The 23322-nt window shown below is 39.6% G+C and overlaps 1 protein-coding gene across 3 annotated transcripts; it reads left to right on the top strand.

Moving 5' to 3' along the window:
- Window positions 1–13399: 13399 nt before the first annotated feature.
- LOC133927176 (uncharacterized) lies at window positions 13400–17115 on the top strand. 3 transcript variants are annotated; one of them, XM_062373503.1, is made up of 9 exons: window positions 13400–13559; window positions 13976–14143; window positions 14243–14513; window positions 15240–15302; window positions 15785–15824; window positions 16210–16274; window positions 16432–16548; window positions 16633–16761; window positions 16861–17115. In XM_062373503.1, the coding sequence occupies exons 2-9, from the start codon at window positions 14073–14075 to the stop codon at window positions 16912–16914; spliced, it is 810 nt and encodes a 269-aa protein (XP_062229487.1). In that variant the 5' UTR covers window positions 13400–13559; window positions 13976–14072; the 3' UTR covers window positions 16915–17115. The 3 variants fall into 3 exon arrangements, with proteins under 3 accessions (XP_062229487.1, XP_062229486.1, XP_062229488.1); XM_062373502.1 differs by having other exon boundaries at window positions 13407–13559; window positions 13958–14143; XM_062373504.1 differs by lacking the exon at window positions 13400–13559 and having other exon boundaries at window positions 13978–14143; window positions 14243–14262; window positions 14339–14513.
- The last annotated feature ends 6207 nt before the right edge of the window (window positions 17116–23322 follow it).

Raw genomic sequence — 23322 nt, 5'->3', positions numbered from 1 at the left:
TCAACTAATGTGGAACATTAGGGGTAAGCGGCATGGCTAGTCTATAAATTTTATGGATCATGCTTTGCTTCAAAATGTAGTGGCATTTAAGGTTGAGTTGAAAAGGCTTCCTTCCTTTTTCCCAAAAGATAGTAATGCCACATCGCCACATGAAGTTCAAAGACATATGTAGAGAGTAAATGAATCTTACAGTACTACTACTCCAACACCTACTAAAAAAACTGCAAAGTTCTTGCGTCCCAATTTTCAAACATAGGTAATATGATTCATCTTAAGATCCCATCTTACTCCAACTATTCATAAAAGTCGTCGTTGTCAGCAAAAAAATATATGGTCTTGCATAGTCATAGTTCTCAAAATATGACTTCACTCACAATTTTTATTGAATTGTCTATAATCATACCAAACCTTAACATCTTTAAAAAAATCAAGACAATCTTCAAATGCAATTTTTGAAATTTAATCTCAACATAGGGAAGATATCGATGACCAAACCTTGAGAAAATATAACTACGTGGTACATGCAAACTACTACCTCCAATCCTAAATATAAGTCTATTTAGAATTATTCTTAATCATTGATATCTAAAAAACATATAGATCGACAGCATAAGATTATTATTAGTAGAACTATCATGGATAATATTTTTATAATGTATAACTCTTCCTACTTGAAATTATATATTTCTACATACATTATTTGTCAAAATGTTATATTACGACGGTGTTGATGTCCTAAGGCCATGAACAATACCACATGCTTAAGAAAAGAGTGTTAAGCATCTACATAAAAATTATAATTTCAAATACAAACAAAAACTATAAGTGCTTAAACATAGTTAACTATCTTGTTAACACTAATATAAACAATGATGCTTAATTAAGCACAATGTCCTCCACCTAAGCATATGTGACAGTACAGCTAAGAAACAAAGATTCAGTTTTTTTTATAAGTATCTCCTCTAAACACCCCATTGCATATACTCCAATAAACTTATATTTAGGATTGGAAAGAGTAAAACATATTTTTCTACAAGTGCAAACAAGTTTTCGAGAAATCATTCCCAACTTCTATTCATCATCCCACAACACATTGGACAAGAAGCTACGTGTTGCGTATCCTATGCTGCAACGATAGACAGGTACGGTTAGGCCGACTCCAGTAGAGTCCCCAAACGCCTCCTCTATCACTGTAGTAGACACATTTGCTATCTTTGCTGCCCCATATCACACTACAGCAGAGGCGACATCAAGTGCTACAGGATAAGGGTGGGGTGATAGGCAAAAGGATCGGTAAATTTGATTTACCCTCTCTCCTTCCTCAATATTGTTTATAAAGGATGATTGTATATCTGAAGGAAGAAAGAGATAATAAAAAGTAGAAAATAGGGTAGTTGCTGAAGATATAAAAAATAGAGACTATTGTAATAGTATTAACAGATACTGTAATGGTGTTATAGGAGACACATTTTTAAATATTTACTAGATATGTGTTGACGACAAGATTTGATATTTATAGTGTCTATTGCAGTAACATCTGGCTTAATAGATGAACAATCGAAGGACAACAAATTTAGCAAATGGTCTCCGAGTTGAAAAGGTCCATACATAATTGTAAGTATCGTCCCTGAAAATTCTTATCTACTAGAAAGTTTGCAAGAAGAAAAAATACCTAAAGCTATTCATGGACGATACTTGAAGAAATTTTATCCTAGTGTATGACAAGATGCTTAGAAGAAATATGGTCGATGTATTGGTTACCATCGTCCTAAAGATGTCTTAGGAGAAATATAGCTGATGTATTGGTTACTATCATCCTAAGAGGTATTCATGGTCGATATTTTGATCATCGTCCTAAGAAAGGTAGAAGAGAGATGATATGTTTTTCAGTGAGCAAGCTTTTAAAAAAGGGGGGGTATATATTGACGATAAATTTTGATATTTATAGTGACTATTGCAGCAACGATTGGTTTAATGGGTGACCAGATAAACAGTACCACGACCAGATGAACAGTACTACTTACCAGAGGAACAGTACTTCCGACCAAATAAACAGTGATTTCAGAGCAGTATATAGTGATTTCAGATCAGTGGTCATGATCAATGACCATGCGACCAGTGATGATTTGTTCCTACAGTTGGTCTCTGGACAAATGGAAGAGTTGATTGAATCTAAGAAGCCTGAACTACATTAAAGCGTATTCGAGTAGATATATGAGAGTTTTATATGTTCAAATAAGAAATATATGTTTGTTATAAAAAATTTAGAGATCAAGTAGACATAGCCGAATCATATCTGTAAGTCTTATTCGGTTTGAATTAGGAGTTCTGATCTCTTACGGCTAAGACCTACTGCCCTTTAAATATAAGAGGATCATGGTTGATTGAGAACATCAACCAATCAATCAAATACAATTTACAATATATTTCGTCTTTTGCCTAGCTCTTGTAGTCTTGTTCTTTTTCCCATCTATATTATTTTCTGTTCTTGATCTCGACGACCAAAGACAAGCTTCCGGTCACCCTACTCTAACAAGATCTCTCCCGAGCATGGGTAACGACGAAGTTCCGACGACGCAGCGTCACGATCAGAACATTATGGTTGCTACTCGTCGGATATTGCACACGAGCTGTTTAGTGTATTTAGCGTGACAATTTTTCACGTCAACAAGATGATCTTACTATAAATCCGTATCAACCTCGTATATGAGAAGATACTTCCTCTGCCCTGAGCCAGAGCAGTTGATCCAACACAAACATGTGCATGATCCATTCATTTCATCCCCAATTGCCACAGCATATTCGGTTTTTAGAAAAACAGACCATTGATTGCATCCCAAGTGTTCCCTTTTCAAAAAGAAAAGAAAGGAAGATTGAATCATTGTTCGCGCTCCTCAGTCTGTCTTCACGTGCCATTCAAGTGAAAAAAAAAAATCACTTTTGATACCTTCAGCTAAAAAGAGCGTTTGTATTTAGTACTTGGTTGGAACGTGCGAATTTCGCAGGATCTGGACACCAGTTCCACCACCTTGCAAACTGTAAATTTCATGTGAGCCAACACGCTCACACGGAGCGTGATGATTGGATGCTGGATAAGGGTGGAACGATCCGTTCATCCATTTTAATTCAATTTCATTAATGAAATAGTCAATTTAATCTAATCAAAATAACTAATTAATTGATTAATTAAATTGAACTAAGTGAATTCTAAGAATACCTACGAAACGATCTGTGCCCATCCCTACTGTTAGCAATAACTGTAGAGAAACATGAAAGTCCTTGAAGCGTGCATTTGCTCGACTACTGCTGCGAGACATGGCTTATCCAAAGTCGGTATGCTACCACATGCAGTTGCAGACACCGTTTAGGTTATATCTTACTGTATCATGTTCATGTCTGTTGTTTTTTTTTTTTTTTTTTTTTTGCAAATAATTAAGTATGAGACAGAAAAAAGTCGTATTCATATCTACGACTAGAAAACCGTGTAACTTATTCACAAAACACACAATAACTAATTAAAAGACATAAGAAACAACAATACAATACTATGCATCATATGTGTATGAGTTGTTTCTACACAATAATGCTCTGTCTATGAGGTGCCAACTTTAAATATAGAAATTTCACACTATGCATTAAGAGTAGCCTCACTCTACTCCGGCATAAAGAGTAAGGGTATGTTTACTTAACTACCATCGATTATCCCATCTTTAATAAAATCATATCTAAGATGTGGTAAATAAATTGCTCGTCAAACCTTGAAATTAGTCTATGACATGTGAGGTCAAATGCTGAAAAATTATGGCATGTCAAAAATGGCAACAAACCAAACATCTGTCAGATAAAGTCTAGCAAAGCGTAGTAAAGTGCGGTAGCGAACAAAATAGCCCCTAAAAACATGTTTGACAGTCCAGTTCTGGGAATTCTCCTAGCTTCAGGAATTTGTGGAGTTAAAGATATAGGTGCATCGATGTGTTTAGATAAGCTATTTTGTTTTTATTTTGATCTAAAAATATAGATTTAAATTATTTTATTATAGCTTATAAACTCAAAATTTGACAGGAGCTCGAAGCTAGAAACTGGAGCCCTATCAAACAGGGTCTGACACAGCTCTATTCTTAAAGCTCGCTCTAGAAATTTCTAAAGCTAACTCTGCGAATACACCGAGAATATTTATATGAGCTATTTTATTATTTTTTTTATTTTTTTAAAAAAGATTGCAAACAGGGTGTAAAGATTATAATACTTCTCTAGCATCTAAAGACACCTTTTATGCTGCCACGTGTGCAGCAAACACGACACTGATTCGATTTCAGCATTTTCCCGAGTGTCCAACTGTCCCTGTGATGCTGCACCGAGGCAAGATGGATTAGGAGGCGGTCCACTTAATTTATCCGGTAATTGTACCAATTACCAAGCCTGAAGTGTGATTTTGCAGTGATAAGGAGTACTATTATATGCTCCTACTCTACGCTGCGCAAGTAAAGTGTGCATGGTGATCTAGTCGTACCAAAACATTAGTTCATCTTTAATCACATTTCCTTCGTTTCATTTTCTTCTCGATTTCTTTTTTTCATTTTTTTATTTTCTCGCATCTCCAATAACTTTTTTTAAAAGAATTTGTGAAGAAAAAGGAAAAAGAATTTCATTCTGAAATGAATGATCTTGAGAATTTATTCGTGATAGAAACTGTGAAGAAAAATCATTGGAGCGCTGAAGAGAAAAAATCCCTTTGTAAAAAGATTTTAAATCCTGATGAAAATTGGTTGAAATTATCTTACCGTCATGGATGTGAAAGACGGGAGCTGAGGGCTCGATTCCTTCGTCGCTCGTCAGCCGAACCGAACCGAACTGACTCTCGAGAGACTGCATCGTCTACTCTTTTAGAAATTTTCGAGAGAGACAGAGGTGTCGACGGATTTATCACCAAACGCTGAATTGTTCATGCTTTGCGGGGGACCTGCTGGACAACAAACGATTATTCCCCAGATTACGCGCTGCTCCACCCTTTTTTTCGAGCTGCATGTCGTTGTGTCGTCGCAATTAAGCGTGCCTGTAATATGTTTTATGGCATTTAATTTTGAGAAAATTCAGATGGAAATCCAATTGGATACACCGTCACGCGTATACTTCTAGTACTTTCTCTAGTAAAAAGTACGTCATGCACGTTTTATTATCAATAACTTATAAATATGTAATCTTAGTTTGAAAATAGATGACTTATAGGGATATGTACAGTTAACTTTTAAAAAATTTCATCATTAATATATATAAAGTATTAAGATTTTTCACATATAAATAATATTAGTAGATTTGCAATGGAAAATATTTTTGATAACCTTGGATAATAAATACTTAAAAATAATGATCAAATGCATGCATTAGAAACAGAATCATTGTCATAAACCACAAGTAAAAAAACCAATGTAGTAATTTGAAAATATGAAAAAACCACATATATATATATACATATATCTTTAAAAATACTTTTAATAACATTATAAATTTATTAAAATTTATAAATATTATAAAAAAACAATGATTACAATAAGATATACATAAGAGACCATGGTGTTGCCGAAAATGTTGTAGTTGTGATCGGGAAGAGTGGAACTAACATCACTAGCAGTAGTGCACATGCGAGGAGCAATTAGGAGATGCCACCATCAGCTGCTTTGTCCAATAAAACAGCCCCATGCATGGACGGGCATAAGAAGGTTCACAGGTGTATAGATGTACATTTATTTTTTTTAATTTTTTCTATATATAGTATTAGGTACAAGATATGTATCAGATATTCAGCTAAATAACTAAGTTCATGCGGCCCGATGTAGCTAAGTTGCCTATTGCCACGTCCCACCATATTGGCCCATTGCCCATGCGGCCATGTCGACTCCCCACTCCCACTCGACACGACAGTATGTCACACGCACGAGTCCAGCAGTTAATATCTCAGTTCTCCATGACTCATCAAAACCTAAAAGCAATGGTATGGAGGGCGGCGACATGAGCTAGGGTGGAGGTGGTGGGCCTGACGGGGCACGACGACTGCACGGGTGCTAGCAGCACGGAGGCAGGCCTGGTGTTGGTGGGGCACAACGCCGGTGTGGGCGCTAGCAGCGCGGAGGTAGGCCGAGCGGGGCATGATGTGGGCGAGGGCACTACCGATGCCGAGGCAACTACAAGTGATCTAGAATTTTATGTTCTTATTATAATTGTAAGTAAACGCATGGATCTAAACTTTAATGTTATAGTTTAACATCTATTTTATAGATCACTCATAACTCATAACCCACTGCACACACGATCACATATAGCGGCCCAGACACCTCGAGGTATGAGTGACAACTGTGTATGGGAGTGCGTCGATTCCTGAGATGCTAAGGTCATGTGTATTACTGCTTAACGACAGTATTCTTGAGATGGACGGCTAAGGCCGTGGCACAGGCAGGAACGAGGCAGGAGTAGCGGTGGTGTGGGCGTGAGCTCAAGGTGGACGGGGTGCAACAGCGGTGTGGCTCGAGCGAGATGGGGCGCACGTGGCTACGTACACAAGCACAAACACGAGCGCGATGAGTACGTATATACAAGTTGAAAATTGCCTTATGTAGCTGGCCCGTGCTGAGCCCTCGTTTTCCTTGTGCGTGGGCAATGGCGTCCGTACAGATGGATGCAGGGCGAAAACGCCAAGAAGGTAGCCAGCCACGATTGAAGTGGTTGTTAGCGTCAGACGGCCGGTCAAGCACTGCCGACTGCCGAGCACTGGAGCCGTTGGGCTGCTATACTTTTTGGGCAGTGGATAAGGATGTAGTTTAAGTCTAAACACCAGATTTTGAGTCACTTGGGCATGTTCTTTAATTTGCCTGTTCATGGATGGACCAGTTGGAGATTTTGGAGTAGCAGCGGTCGCTGTCTCGTCGACTTCATGTAGCAGCAGCAACACTAGCACTAGTCTTTGCAGCTGCAATCGGCGAGAGATGGAGCAGGTGAACAGCTCCAAATCCCAATCTTTGTACTGCAACTCGCCTCCGATTGATCACACGCCATGGATTTTACACAGAAGCTCACACGACCCCCACGATTTGCGAGCAAATATCGCAGCATGCCGTTCTGATCAGCTAGCTTTCCTACTCGAAATCTGTGGAAGAGGCAAGAAATTGGCTTTCGGGATCTCTCTCTCATCCTCCTCGGCCTGGGCCTACGCTGCCTGCTCTGTTTGTCAGCCAAACAGCCATCCATGTGTTTCCACCGTGATCACAGGAGCGATTGGTGCTCCGCTCGAGATTTTCCCTTCCGGCCTCCGGGTCCAAGAAAACGCCGTCGCCGTCGCCGTCGCCGACTCGGTCAGGCACTCAGCTCGGCGGCCAAAGAGCGCACATGCGGCTGCTAGCGGGAGGGGAGGGATGGTAATGGGACGTGAAACCGACCGAAACCTACCAACTTTTACTCCCAGGGCGGCCACGCGACGTAGTGCCCGAGATTCTTGGCATCGATCATCGGCGCGCGCCGGTCTTCGTTCGTTCTGCGTGTGTCACCTGACACCGACTCGTTGTGCTGTGGGCTACGATTCCGTGACGTATCCTCCTACGTTGGTGGGCTAGGATCTGCTCGGGGCTTATGGGTGTTGGGCCGTCCGGTCAGGGACTTATTTTTCTGTTGCTCAGACGGGCTTGGTGTCAGGGTCAGGGAGAGGCCCAGGCCGGATCCAGGGTAAAAAACCGTCGATAACCAACAAAATTCGCGGTTACAGATTTTCTCGGTTCGGTCCGGTTTCAGAAACCGAACGGTAACCGAAATTTGAATTAAAAAATTTGAAAAAATAAAAAAAATTCAAAAAAAATCTTAAAAAAAACTAGACACAATTCTAAGACCTTCTGTGAAAAAAAATTCAAAAATAATGTCGTTTGCATCATATTCTATAGGGAGAAAGTTTAAAAAAAAAATGAAAAAATTGAAGCGTGCGGCTCAGTTATTAACTCACGTTAAGGAAAAGTGTAACATGCAAACACATATTTTTTTTGTATAAAACGTATTTTAATAGAATCTTTAAAATTAATTTCACTTTATTTAGAGTTTTATTAAATTCTCTATGATTTTTACAAAGTTCACAAGCATAAAGTGAATATGTTAAAAAACAGCACTGTAATTAACTTTTTCATATCTACTATTATTTTTTCTACGTAAATCATAGTATAAATAAGCTAATGAAAGTGGTTTCACTAATTTTTGAGGTGTGATGGGTCAATTATGAATTAATCTAGTCGCAACACATTTACACAATCATGCATGTTACAATAACTAATTCATGAGTTCATGTATTTTTAAAAGATATAGGATCATGTAAGAAGACTAACAAAATTAGTTTCATGATTTTTGGATTAGCAAAGAGTAAACTATGCATTTAACTTGGTTTAACAAATAAAATTTCTCACAGAAAATTTTAAACTTTTTTATGAGTATAAATACTTTTATCATGTAGATCATGTTAAAAGGAAGCCAACAAAATTTGTTTCACTTGATTTGAAGCTCAGATGAATTAGTTATTAATTTTACAAGATTGTGCCCTTTTTTAGGTTTTTTGTTGAACTGCGCTGAAATTCGATAAAATCGCTCGATAAATCGAGAAAACCGAGCGGTTACCGACCCAAACCGCTCGGTAACCGACCAAATCAAAAATGCGAGAAAATCGCTCGGTAACCGACCCAAACCGCTCGGTAACCGACCAAAACCGAGCGGTTACCGAGGGGGCAAAAACATGATTTTTTCGCAAAAATTCAAATTTTGCCAAATGAATTTTCTCCGATTTTTTTTGAATTTTTGACCGGTAACCGCGGTTACCGCCGGAGCTCGGTAACCAAGCTCCGGTCGGTAACGTGAACCTTGGCCGGATCAACGAAGGCAACGAACACAATTTACTGCTGGGTAAAAACCCTAATGGATATAGGTTTAAGATGCATCTTTTACCCGTAGGTCTGGATACAGTTTTGATATTAAACTCAATAGGATAGATAGAAATGAGTATGAAATAATTGTATATGTGCCCGTTTCCCTCGTGTACTTGCTCGAAGCATCTGGTATGTAGATTCAAATCATTTAGTAGTATATAAATTGGCATCCGTGATCGCCACCTCCGTTCGCCCCACTACGCTAGCCACTGCCACCCTTGTCCACCCCACTGCACTGGCCGCACGCACCCCGACCGTCCCAGAGCATCAGCCTTTGCTTGCCGCCCCACCTCGCATACGGGTGCCCCCGTGGGTATGTGATCTACACGTAGTGTGCTCATTACCATCCTTAGATCGGAGCTCAAAGGAAATTTTTAATTTTTTAAAATAAAAAATTACAAATATATACGTCCATTTTGAAAAATTACAAATTTAAACTCATGCCATCTGTCGGCATAAGGGTGACAGCTCTCAAAATTCAAAACACTATCAAAATAACTATGACAAATTCTATAAAAAATATAGTGCAGATGACACTATCATCTAGCTCTAAAAAAATTTCAAACAAAAACATGACTTATACAACAGAAAAAATACAAATTCATGAGTTTTACTCAACCATTTTTGCTTGTCACGATTCATCCGTTGTTCACGATATTCTGTATGATTTTGTCTAGATGTTGTGGTTCCTCCTGCACGTTGGATTCGGAACAGAAGGCCCGAATCATCAACATCTGAAAATTAGTTCAGAAAAGGCGACTCCCGTCCAGGGTTCAAAATTGCGTCAAAAACTGCTCGAATATCGATCGATTCGGTGGGGTACGAATTTGAAATGCGACCGGTTTTCGTATTTAAATTAAAAAATTCAAATCGGATTTAAATAATAAAAATAAAATAAAAAATTCTATAAAAAACTAGAGACAATTCTAAGAGTATCTATGAAAAAATTTAAAAAAAATATCATTTACATCAAGAAATATGTGCTCAAACATTAATAATTAAAAAAAGATCAAAAAATAGAAAAAGGCTTAAACGAGCCAAATACACAGTGCAAACGGCCCGTTTCAGCACAGCTTTATGGAATAAGGGTAAAATGACAAAAAAATTCCACTATGTATAATATATTCATGGAGTAGATGTTATGGTTAAAAAAACTTAACAAATCTCATGCTATATTTGTTTCTATTTTTTTTTCATTTTTTCCCCTTGAATTTCAATGAAATTTGAGAAATATGCTCAGTAAATCGGTAAATTCGACCGGTTTTTGACAAAATATTTCAAAATGAGGGAAATTCAATTAATTTTAGGTACAATTTAATTGGTTTTCGATTCAAATCGAGGGGTTACTCCGGTGAGTACATCTTTAATCACATGACCTTCCGGTGTGTTGATATTCAACTGACTTCTTCTGGAAATACTATGGTGTATACTACTTCATTGAGCACCGGATCATCCGGTGATGCTATCCTCACACTCTGTCAGAAATGCTCTGGTGTGTTCACCGATTCATCACCGGACCTTCCGGTGAGTGTTGCTTACTTGAACTCCACTGACAGAAATACTCCGGTCTACACTCAGGCCTAACACCAGACTATCCGGTGAGCCTAACAACATCTGGATATAATGCTTCGGTGAGTGCAAACTCCTCTGCACCAGACCATCCGGTGAGGTAAATCTTTCTAGGAATTTTTCAATTCAATCAAACTTTATCCCAGCTTCGATGACTTCTTCATGTATTGCATCCATCAGAGCGAGTAACATATATTTTTGGCAAACATGTTAGTCACAATGACTATGTTGTTATTAATTACTAAAATCACAATTATAACCTAATAGGAGCATTTTCGCTACACCTACTTTTTCACAAAACTATATTTTTGTTAAGGTCCGTTTGGTAGGGTTTTAGATTCTCTCAGAAACATCTCAGATTCAGTTTCTTCTCGAAATTTTTTCTATAGTGAATCAGAATTACTTCTGAAATTGTTTGGCTAACTTGCTAGATTCGAATTCTTGAAAGAGAAGATGGTGCAATTGAGCAATTTACCTTGTCTTGATATGTTTTTTATTTTTATTTTTCAATAACAATATCTAAAATGATTGCTAATAAAATACATGCTTCCAAAATGACATTACAAAATGCACGCTTCCTTTAATCATCGTACTGTTTGGATGTCCAAAAATATAAGTGCTAGGAAAATATATGGTTCTGAAACGACATTCCAAAATGATGCAATGCCAACAAAAGACATAAGAATTGAGCCATCAAAAGATATAATGCAATGCAAATGTACTGTAGAGAGGACGACTTTGTAGTAATTACGTTACATTTTGTTTTACAGAAAGTTATATTATATTTTCTTTGTATGTATTTTGATTAGTGACAGATTTAAAATAAAAATAATTAGGTGTCTTATTTATTATGCTAGAGGTTCAGGTGTCTCATTTTTTAAGTTAGAAGATATTATATGAACGTGATGCATATAATAGATCATAAGAAAATAAAAAATTAGCTGACATCCTATGCTCCCTGAGCTCAAACGTAGGTCCGCCCCTGCTTTTGATGCGTCTCCGATCGAAAGGCACCAAACATGGATCGCTAAGTTCCTCATTCCGTTCCATCCTACCCTGAGATATGGAGCTTGTTAGTATGATACGTAGTACCATCATGCAGATATATCCTGCCTAATAGAAAAGTGTGGTTTCGTTAAAAAAAAAGGTGCAAAATAAGTATAATTGTATGAAATAGGATGGAGAATATGTAGTTTTGTGATATCGACTTTATTTTTTTAATAACAACTAAAAGGAGGTTTGCTTGGTGAAATACATGCATGGTGAAACATTGGTAGAACGAACGAGTGACGAGCATTTTATTTCCCGTCAATGGTGCGCTGCCGTTCGTTCAAAATAAATAAATAAATGGTGCGCTGCTGCAAACTGAAAATGAGACGATCTGACGAAAACACGTGAGTACACGTCACTATGCGATCACGGTCTCACGGATGTGGAGTGGGTTGGTTTAGGGCTTGTTTATTTTAGCTCGAGATTTTGAAAAGCAGTTTTATAAAAGTTGTATTATGAAAAGCTGGGTTGTAAAAAATTAGATTGTGAAAAGTTTTTAGATTGTAGACTTAAAAAATTTTGATAGACAGTTTAGTAAAATGGACTTTCACGATCTATTAAAAGCTGAGAAAAATCAGCTTCTCAGATTCCTACAATTCAGCCAGCAGATTTTAAAAAATTATAACCAAAAGCTGTCTGTTTGTTTCAGCTTTGGATTGTAAAAGCTGAAAGTTACAATCCGAAGTTGAAACAAACAGGCCATTAGACGTCGAACTCTATTGGGCAGGCTGTGCATTGTTTTTTTACTAGGCCCAACCATGGTTGCACGCACGCCTTGTCAGGGGTTTTTTAAAATATACTTTCTTAATGAAAAAAAATACAAAAATAGATGTTATTTAAAAAAAATCATAAAACTAGACGTAAAAATTATCTCCATCCGAGTTCATATGAAAAAGTTATGATTTTTCGATTATGACTATATTATCCTGTCACTAGTTGAATGGATGACGAGAAAAAAAATCTCTATGTATTGACCAGCAAATTACCTAACTGATGTGAATGATAGGTAGGAATGGAAATAGGTACATTTTACTCACGTATATGTGGGTTTGGGATACAGTTTTTATCTATAGATATGTGTGCGAACTTGAAGTTAAACCTAACGAGTATAGAGAGACGGGTATGAAATAGGTCCGCTTCGTTCGTATACCAACTCTACACTTATTATCTTGTGAACAATGTTCGTTTGTGTTGCACTAAGCACGATTGAATTGTGAAATAATATGTTATATGTGTGAACTATGTGATAATGTATTAATATGATATGCATGTTATGTATACTTGAGATGCTGGTTCATTATCTTAGTTGAGATACATATCTAAATTAATGATATTATTGTTACATACTTACTCCTATGTTCAATATATATTTACTATATTGGTGAATATATAGGTATGTTCATGTGTATGTGATATCCGTGGGTGGCAAATATGGGTGTCAGTTTTTACTCGTGATGGGTAATAGGTGCGGACATAGATTTAAGAATTAGCTTCAATGTATGAAATACAGTTTCTATCCGCGAGTATTATACCTATTTTCATCCTTAATGATAAATCCCACAATATGGCTCTTTCATTGCGCATTTTTTCTTGTTGCCCGGTAAACGGCCGACGGATGCCTAGTTTTGTGTTCTTTTCAACCGGCTGCCGATTTTTTATTTTAGTTAACAGAAAATATTTATAAAAAAATCGCCTTGTCAGGGGCTCAGGGCGTAAAGGCCGTGATCGCAAAATCTGATCCGCGATCATATTTCCGGGCAGTACGGGCCAGGATTGAGCATCTGATACGCAATAGGGTTTCCGGTAGTCTGTGGGCCGGGATCGTGGCTGCAAATGAGTCATCAAGCCCAACGCCGGAGCCGTGCCGTCTCGTCCCCGGGGAGACCAGTCGACCGGAGGGAGTCGCCCCTCGCCACGGCTCAGAAGCACGGCGAGGACGACGCAAGGGAAGGAGAAGCCTTTTGCCGCCGGCGTCGGCCGACGACTCCGTATCAGGTGAGGATCACGGCGGGTTGACTGCCGCCTGTTCCCCCCGTTATTTTTGTTGCATTTCTTGCATGGTTTTAAGCGGCAGTTCTGGTCTGGACTCTCGAGAGACGAAGAAATGAAACCGAGGCCCCACGGTTCGTTCAGTTCGTGTCTCTTCAAGACCCTGTGGGAACGAGCAAAGATCGGAGCTTGAGTTGGTGCTGAGGCTATAATTCCATGGGTGGCAACTGGTGCTTGCCCGGGGGGGGGGGGGGGTGCGGAATAAAACGATGCTTGATTCTGTGCGGCGTGGCTACGGATTAGCCCTTAAACACTGCATTGGGAGTCCACCGTAATTCGTTTGATTCTTTAAGCCTCAATCCACAAACTTAAGAGAGCTATTGCTGAATTGCCCAATTCGACAGGTTGTCAATTTGATGCAGGGTACGGCTAGACTTGTCGAGGTTTGTGATCTTTCCTGGAGGGTACTGAATCACCGTGCAAGAATTTGCAGCCTTGTACTGAGGAGTACAAATAGGAATGGATGACGGTCCAGGATACAAAGAAGGAAATGACTATGATTTAATGCTGCAGAAACAAGAATGGGTCAAGTAAGTCATGTTTCATCTCCTAATTCTTTTACCTCCGCAGTCAATCAGGAGGAGCTGATTCTGTGATTCGCATTCCATGTTGTTTGTTTGGTGATGCAGGACACAGGACATGCTCAAGAGTAAGCTCATTCTTGTGGACGATTTCGACTGGAGTTTACCTTCAATGGGATCAAATTCAGAAAATAATCATTCCAGGGTCAAACTGAAGTATATAGGCGGGCTTGACATTAGCTTCTTGAAGGAAGACCCATCCACAGCATGCGCAGCAGTGGTAGTTATGGATGTCGATACTTTACAAGTTGTCCACGAAGAGTTCGATATTGTTCGTCTGCAAGTGCCATATATTCCTGGCTTTCTTGCTTTCAGAGAGGTATTGCACACTATACTCCTTTTTTTGGTGAATTTGTTTTGAACCAAACTTTTTCTTGGTGGAGTTGCAATTGACTATGATTTATCTGTCTTCCACTTCAGTGACCTCAACATTTTCATTTGCTATTACCAAAATAAATAACTTCGTGGGGTACCATTATATCCATTAGCAATATGTGCCTTATTTACATCCATTTGGTCTATAGCAGCAATATGAACTATCATTTTTAGAAACAAGATATTCTCAGCTTTTACAGAAAATTAAGGTTCAGTGGGTTTAGTTACACATACCAATTGGGACACCAATTCACCATAGCGCAGAAACAAATAGTCTTAACATCCAACCCCTAAACACAAACTAAGAAATATAAACTATGTTTTTATTACATTGGACAGTAATTGCAGAGATAATCAATTCAAATATTCTATCTTTTGCACATTTCAATTAATATGCAAATTGTCTTGTAGCTGCAGGAAATGTGGCATGTGGCATGCTTTGTTGTCGATTGTTCTTTCTCTTTGCCTCTAGAGCCAAGGGAGTCGAGTATGGTCAATCAATAACCAATTATCTTAGGACTTAGGAGAGATAGTTGCTCGTCCTTAAAAACTTCTACCTTTTGGGCATGCTAATCTGTTAGATTTATAAAATCTGATATCAAGTGTATTTCTATGTTACTATAAAAAATGTGCCAATATGTGTCCTGAACAACACTATCTATCGTTACAGGCTCCAATTCTTCTAGGACTCTTGGAGAAGGTGAAGAATAATGAACATCATTTCTACCCCCAGGTATAATTTTCCTTTGTGTTGCAACGACACTAATCCTAGCTTTGGTTCTCTATTTGGTGGCAGCATTTTAGTAGATGACATTTTGTCTAAGATTTCAGTTAGCAAGCAAGAAATTTAGCAGATAAAATTGCACTTGCACCTCAAGGCATCACTTCCCAAAATGTTGAGGTCGCATAAGGGCCACAGGAAATAGGCCATATGTTTTTTTTTCTCCTGTAAATAGGATTGCTGAGGCCTGAGGGTATACATTTTGAAGAATCCTATGGTGTTATAGTCTATGAAAGAGTGCAAAAGATACATGCTATACCATGCAAGCATTTAGTCTACAGAGTATTAATCATTTTAGTCTATGATATGCCATGTAAGTTTACCTTTAAGATATTGTAGCATCTTTTAATTCAATACTAAAAATTGGTACATTGATCAATGATCATCTGTGTTTGCCGGCGTCTTTTCTAAGGTTTACCATTCTACCCTGGCAGTTACTCATGGTTGATGGAAATGGATTACTCCATCCGCGAGGTAAAATATGTTAATCACCTGTTCATACTTAATTATAATCCCTTTTTCACTCTAGTAGTTGAAAGTAGTTAATCTGTTGCACATAGCAAGTTTGACATTTCAGTGCATCATGTCATAGGGTTTTACAAGAATCCTAGTTCGTTAGTAAGACGATTCACGTGCTTCCAAAACGCTGCACAATCGCATCTGTTATGTGATTTTCTATCCTATTTTGAGAACATACTGCCTTCATTACCCTCAGCAAAAAGACTTGGTCATACGGTAAAGCTTGTCTGATTACGTGTATAAGTTGCAAATTACATGGATTGTTATATGTGTTTGTTTGATTATGCGCATAAGTTTCATATATGCGAGTGGGGCACCCTCTTACTTATGTGTTCAACAGGTTTTGGTTTAGCTTGTCATCTTGGTGTCCTTGCTGATCTTCCGGCCATTGGAGTTGGAAAAAATGTCAGTTATTTTACTGTTATTTCAACTCATTAGTACACCTGACTGTAGATTTTCAAGTCATTCTCACTGCTGCATTGCAGTTCTTCAACCAATGAAAGTTCTCAGTGTTCCCTGACTTCCAGAGAAGACTAAAATCTCATTGTTTTCATTGCCCTAGCTGCATCATGTAGATGGCCTTAACCAAGCACAAGTCAGAAGACAGTTTGAAGCAAAAGAAAACTGCAATAAGGAGCTAATCTCATTGACTGGACAGTCTGGGACAACATGGGGCGTGGTAAAGATTCATATATTTCTTGTTAATGAAATGAATGCTATTGTGTAGCTAAGATGGTGGAACTGTACATCTCATTTGTGCCAGGCGATGCGTTCCTGCCCTGGTTTGTCAAAGCCAATCTACATCTCAGCTGGGCATCGCATTTCACTTGATTCAGCCACTGCGATAGTGAAGTTCTGTTGTAAATACCGTGTTCCTGAGCCTACACGACAGGTAGGATTGGCATTTATTTCTCAAGAAGTATGCCTTAACATGTGAATGCTGCTTGTTTCTTGGTTCACTCGTAAATTGACCTTTCCTTTTATCCTTTAGGCTGATATAAGATCAAAGGTGTTCCTGCAGAAGCTGCAAAGACCACAGCAATGACAAGACTTGACACAACATTGGGAGCCTTCTTATCTTGCTAACCGAGTTGAATTTTCAGAAACAAATGTCTTTTGTCACTAGAACATGAGGCAACTTCTGTACAGCTCTCTAACAGTATCAAATACGTCCAACATGATTGTCACTTGTGATTTGTGAAGTTACTGTGGTTTGTAAAACTGTTTGTGATGCTTTCTTTGATCAGTCTGAATGCGTTCATTTGTTGCTGGCCACACAGCATGAGCAAGCAGAATCAAAGTAATTTGATTTACATTGTAATTCTGCTGTATCAAAAACATACTAATGGACCCAATTCTGGAAGCTTCCACCATAGGTGCAAATTCAGATGTCTTTTTTTTAGCGAATAATTCAGAATTCTCTCTTTATGTGCTTTCCGGAGTGCAGACCGCTGAATTGAACACCGTTTGTTGCGCATTCAAGCCAACGAAGGTTTTTTTTTTCTTTCAAAACACAGGGTTCTATGCAACAGTAACGATTAATCGACACAAACCCTTTCGGAGATTTAGGCAGCAGTAACGGTAATAATCAATGGATACTACAAACCCAATCACCAAAATTAGCACTGGAATGTCCGAACGCTATATATGTGCTCACATCGACGGCGATGTACCACCATCCAACTAAAACCTTTTTTTTTTTGCTCAGCAAATCTATGCAGAACCGCAGTAGCACTGAGCGAGATGGCCGCATCATTTTCTTCTGCCGTCTGCAGGATCCTTGTCGTTGTTGTAGCCATTGTCGCTACCTTTTCCTCCTATGGTATGCCTAAACTCTGTCCGAAGTCTCTCTCTCTCTCTCTCTCTCTCTCTCTCTCTCTCTCTCTCTCTCTCAAAAACTGCCAAAAGCTCTCTTAGAAATCTCTGTATCTGATCCCTTGAACTTGATCCTGAGACTAGTAGTACATTCTAACCAAATACTACTATGTGCAAACTCCGTTTGATTTTGATACTGGAGTTTTTGTGGCTCAGGAGCGGCGAAGTACGTTTGCCGGGGCAAGTGCAAGGACTTCCCGGACTGCGACAGCTGGTGCAAGGCGGCCGGTGGGTACCCCGGGGGAGGCCAGTGCGTGCCGCCGCTCAACCAGTACTGCTGCTGCGTCGCGTAGCTTGTAGAATGAAATAGTTCATCATCTCTCGTGTAAAATCGGTCGATGCCGGCAGACCCATTACGCCAGGATTCTCTGAAAAAAAACGGGAGTCGATGCACTGAACTCCATGCTTAGAACGCAGGATTTCATATGAACACAGCCCGCATGATTTTTCAATTTTTTAGATCAACAGTCCACGTACAAAGTTACACGCTGGGTTCAGTACATGCACGCTGAATATACTAGATCAATATTTTTTGTTTGTTTTTTTCTTTTTCTTTTTAATCATTGTCATTAACTCATGTTATAAATTTAGGGCTTTCATACGCATAAACAAATTAAATGATTTGCTTCAACATATTGTGTGACCTAATTCAACAATTAAGAAAAATATGTTCAACATTGTGTATGTGATTTGTTGAAACACATTTCATATGCACTCAACATTTTGAAAGACTTAATTCAACATTTTTTTACGGAATGCCTGCTATGTATTTTGCGCAACAACTTGATGGGCTTGGTTAATTGAGAATGGGTTGGCGGGCCGCGCTACGCGGAAGCTAACAGTATCACGCTCGGCATATAGCAGGTCCCATGAAATCATGCTTCTTCTTCTTCTTCTTTAAGAAAATCGGTAAGAGAACTGCACGTTGTATTGAGCGGAAGAAAAATCCAACGAGCTACGAAAAGAGCTTTACAAGAGCCAAAAAGTAATTAAAACAGAGGGTCGGGAAATCCGGCCAACAATCCCCCAACCCCATGAAATCAGGCTTCGCGCAGATGAACGCCAGCGCAATCGAGATTCCGGCAGCAAATGGATCTCTCCAGCTCTCGTCGACGCCCAAGCCTTGAAAAGCTCGCGTCAAGACGCCGGCGACGTCCCCCCTCCTCCAAGTCGCGATGCCACCATCGATCGAGACCGGACAGAGCAATGACAAGTTGGTGCGACGCCTGTAGCATTCATGCTTCCACACCATCCATATGCACGTACGCGGTAGGACATTGTGACTCTGCTGTGCGCCAACAATGGTAGCTAGATGTAAAGAAAGGGGGAAAATGGACAAGGAGGACAGAATAAAATGTGTGAAACAGCGACGAGATCCATGGCGGAATCAGGAAAACGCACCGCACCAGAAAAAAGAAAATCTACGTAGCACTGCTGCAACCACTGGCCGTGAGGAGGCCCCATGCCGGATGGATGCCACCTGTTCCTCATGCCGTGCTCAAACCCCACCGCGCCGTCGCTTGGGACGACGTCGATCCTGTTCACCTCCTCCACAGTGGGTGTGGCAGGTGAAGCATTAGTCTCCTAATGTATATTTTGGTAATTAATAATAATATTTAAAGATGGACTAATATATTTATTCAAGTTATAAAAAAGCTAGTCTGAGAATTATTGACGAGTTAGAAGAAACATGTGAGGAAGATATGAAAATAGTGAGCTAAGCCAAAGATATAAAATGCAGTGTAATTTCTCTTCCCGGTTAATAATGACCGTGGGGTGTCCTGATTTGACTGCCAAGGGAGTAGAGAGTTTGAAAGTGCCTAGAGGGGGGGGGGGTGAATAGGCTTTTCTGAAATTTAAAACTAAAAACAGCGGATTAAACTGCCAGATATTCCGGTGAAGTCCGGATACTTCGGTATGACAGGAAATTTTAGAATAAATTTGAACTAAAGATCACAGCTAGATTCTATGAGATTCACTAGGTCAAGTAGATATTACTAAGCTAGAATAACAATTAAAACTAGCAAGATTGATACTATAGCAATTTAAATGACAAATCATCAAATGCACACGATCAAGTAAATTTCACAAGTAAGAACACGAGAATATATCCCGGAGTTCGGCCACCTCACAAAGAAGTGCCTACGTCTCCGTTGAGGAGCTCACAAAGAGTCGGGTCTTCTCCAACCCTATCCTCTTCTAGCGACCACAAAGATCAAGCTAGAAATTCTTACTCAATATGAAGGTGCTTACAAACTTCCCGAGGCACACCATAAGTTTTGGGTGCTCTTCGGGCGACTCCTTTCCTTCTAGAAACCCAAAGCTTCAAAGGAGATGATCGCAGTAAATGCTCGATGAAGAAATCAATGCTCAAGTGGCTTGAACCCTCTCCAAACACACACTCTCAAATTTGTGCAAATTTGGCTCTAGAGATGATTGGAGAGGCTTTGAATGCTCTTAAAGTGCTAAGAGGTCTCAAGGAAATCAGCCACAGTAAGCTCTAAATGATATGGAGAGAGGAGGCATTTATAGCCCTTTCTCACAGACTAGCCGTTACTGTTTTTGTCAGAGCTTACCGGAGTATCCGGTGAACACCGGAGTCTCCGGTCCTAATTCCAAAAACGGCGTCAGAACGGTCACGAACGTGTCAGAACTAGCCGTTACAGTTCTGTTTAATTACCGGAGTCTCCGGTGAACACCGGAGTCTCCGGTCCTGACAGATTTTCCAAAACAGACTAAGTCCGGAGACTAGCCGGATCCTCCGGCATCTCCAGGTACCGGAGTATCCGGTGAACACCGGAGACTCCGGTCTTTACTATTTTTTATCAAAAATATTAAAAGCTAACCGAGAGCCTCTGCCGGAGTCTACCTCGGAGACTCCGACTGCACACAAAACATTTTACCGGAGTATCCGGTGAACACCGGAGACTCCGGTGAACACCGGAGACTCCGGTGAACACCGGAGACTCCGGTCTTTTTCTTGAAAAGATTAACCCGTAACCGAGACTCTCTGCCGGAGGCTAGCTCGGAGACTCCGGCGGAACGCTGAGTACCGGAGTATCCGGTGAACACCGGAGACTCCGGACTCAGAAGATTTTCAGAAAGAGTTTCGTGTCCGTGAGTGAATGTGTCTCTCAATTGGGTGATTCTAAAGGATCTCTTGAGCATTGATACACTAATAAGCAAATGAATTCATCCATCTAAGAAAAAATCTATCCTAGACTCAATTTCAAAAGTAAAAAGAATTTAAGCCCTATCTTATATCCTTAGTTGATTCTTCAATTGTTTCGACGGGCGTCAAACGTCATTTACCTTCACAACTAATGCTCATACCTGTTCAATACTCACAAAGCATGTTAGTTCTTTAATCGTTTTGTCATCAATAAGCCAAAACCCACTTAGGGGGCCTAGATGCACTTTCAGAGTTTGGACTCTTTGCTCCGGCTGGCGGTTTGACCGCAAGGGGAACAAAAAGTTTTGGCTCTCTGTTCTAGGCCCGTGATCTGATCGAGGCCGGTGGTAGTTTGATCGCTAGATCAAATTTAGCTGAGATTTAAAGTAGTCATTACACTTTTCTAACTATTGGATCAGTGACAGTCCGATCGCCAGTTATACTATGGTTTGACCGCTAGATGCGTAGAGATGTTAGCTTTTGGGTAACTGTTATGTCCCAAAATATTTAAATATGGCATTAAGCATTCATGAGCATCATAATTGAAGCTTTAAGCAAGTAATTAATACAATTGAAGTTAAACATAATTTGTTAAGTTAATGAAAAGTGATGCTTTATGAAGGAGCTCACATAATCACTATGCAACATAGGATTTAAAATAATTCTATAAATTAGTCTATACTATATGAAGAATATTAATGAATTTTTCTAGATTTTAGGAGTTAATGTGAAGCCTTAAAAATTAGAACAAGTTAAAAAAAAGTTAGCAAATTTGGAGAATTTTAATTTGTGTTTGGCTCTAGATTTTTTTTTTGTCAAACCAGTTAAATGGGTTGCACTTGAATTATAGAATCTCCACAAAAATTTGAAAATATATATTTTGGTGCATCAAAAGATCTGGTTTGGATCAGGGAAAAAGAGAAAGAGATATTTACTATGTTGATCACTGTTCACTTAGGCGCACCTATCATCTTCCCCGCCGACTTCCCTCTCTCTGTTCTTGATCGAGCACCGATTGCCATTTTTGTTGACGAGGTGAGGCCGGCCACTGAGCTGCCTCAAGGACAGGTTAGTGCCACTTTTCTTGACCTTAAACAAAGCTGTCGCCTTATCTCCCCCTCTCCTCACATCTCTCTCTCATGCACGCCTTATCTCTCCCTTTGTTTCTTTTCTTCTCCCCAACCAAACCAAAACAGAGCTGAGCACAGCACATTGCTGCCACCGAGCTCAAATCCACCGTGCCTGAGGTCAGATCAGTCGGGCCCAAGCCCTAGGAATAAAGTAGGGAGGTCGTAGAGGCTTCCTCGAGCTTTCCTCGTCGGATTCCCATCGAATTCCGACCGGATTTGGTGCGTCAGCCCTCTCTTCCCAAACTCCAGCTGAGTTTTCGCTGCTCACCATCGAACTGTAGCATCGCTGCTCCTTTTTCCAATCCAAACCGCGATGAGCTTCCACACACCCTCCTCTTTCTTTTGTGCACATTGTTTTCCCTTCGGCCCGACGCCGACGCAGGTCTCCACGGTGATCGTGAAGACGAACTAGTGCACGTGAGTGAAAAACATGAAGCACCCGACAACCATCTTTCATATGTCTCCTATTTTTTGGTGAATTTGCTAGATATTGCTACGTGTCGTATATACATGTTTTAGTGAGTTGATGTCGAGACTAGGGTAGATCCTATTTGTTACATAATACCTACCTTGACAAAGTTGTTAATTCTGATCCTTGTAACCTGGGTATATTGTATCATGGTCTAACTTAAAAGTGATGTGTTAATTGCTTAGCCTTTGCATAGGTCATCGGTATAAATCGAGTGGTGGATGTCACCGTCGTTCGCGAGCTATATGACTTTAATCTCTAATCATGAGTACAGTTAGTTGGGATGATGAGTAATGAAGAGGATACAAGACTTGAGCGGGTCATAGGGGTAGTTTGGGAAATGAGTCCTGGATGCTATAGGCCCATTTGAGTCAATTAAGCATCGATTGTTGGTGCCGTTGGCGTAAGTACTTTTTCATACTACCACATATATGAATATGGTAAGGATGAGCTAAGCATTGTATGTCATCGTGTTCATTTGACTCATACGCCCAATGTATAAGTTGTACTTGTAAGAGACTCCTAGGGCTATCCGAGTGTGGACCTAGGTACTCTCCACAGTCTTGGGCATAGGAACAAACGTTCGAGATGGGTACGTGAATCATCACTTGCAATCAAAGGGTTATGTGATCAGCGGTCTCATGTCGTGTGGATAAAGAAGTACTCCCCTACAGGGTATAATAACTATTAGAATAGCCGCACTCTCGGTAATAGGCATGCTTAATATCCATTGGACATCAATCTTAAAATTTCATTTAGTTTGGTGGGATGAAAAGTATACGGGCTTTTACGAGAATCATCTACTGA

Source organism: Phragmites australis, chromosome 8 (assembly GCF_958298935.1).
Source record: "Phragmites australis chromosome 8, lpPhrAust1.1, whole genome shotgun sequence".
NCBI classification, from domain to species: domain Eukaryota; kingdom Viridiplantae; phylum Streptophyta; class Magnoliopsida; order Poales; family Poaceae; genus Phragmites; species Phragmites australis.
Note: the sequence above shows the minus strand (reverse complement) of the source record. Positions and strands in the feature narration are given on the sequence as shown.

What these genes read in the sequence shown, in the direction of transcription:
- LOC133927176 (XM_062373503.1), top strand. Translation starts at nt 14,073, where the DNA reads ATGGATGACGGTCCAGGATACAAAGAAGGAAATGACTATGATTTAATG. An exon ending in CCATTGGAGTTGGAAAAAAT is followed by an intron (nt 16,275 to 16,431) that starts GTCAGTTATTTT and finishes TCATTGCCCTAG; the next exon opens with CTGCATCATGTAGATGGCCT. An exon ending in TTCCTGAGCCTACACGACAG is followed by an intron (nt 16,762 to 16,860) that starts GTAGGATTGGCA and finishes TTTATCCTTTAG; the next exon opens with GCTGATATAAGATCAAAGGT.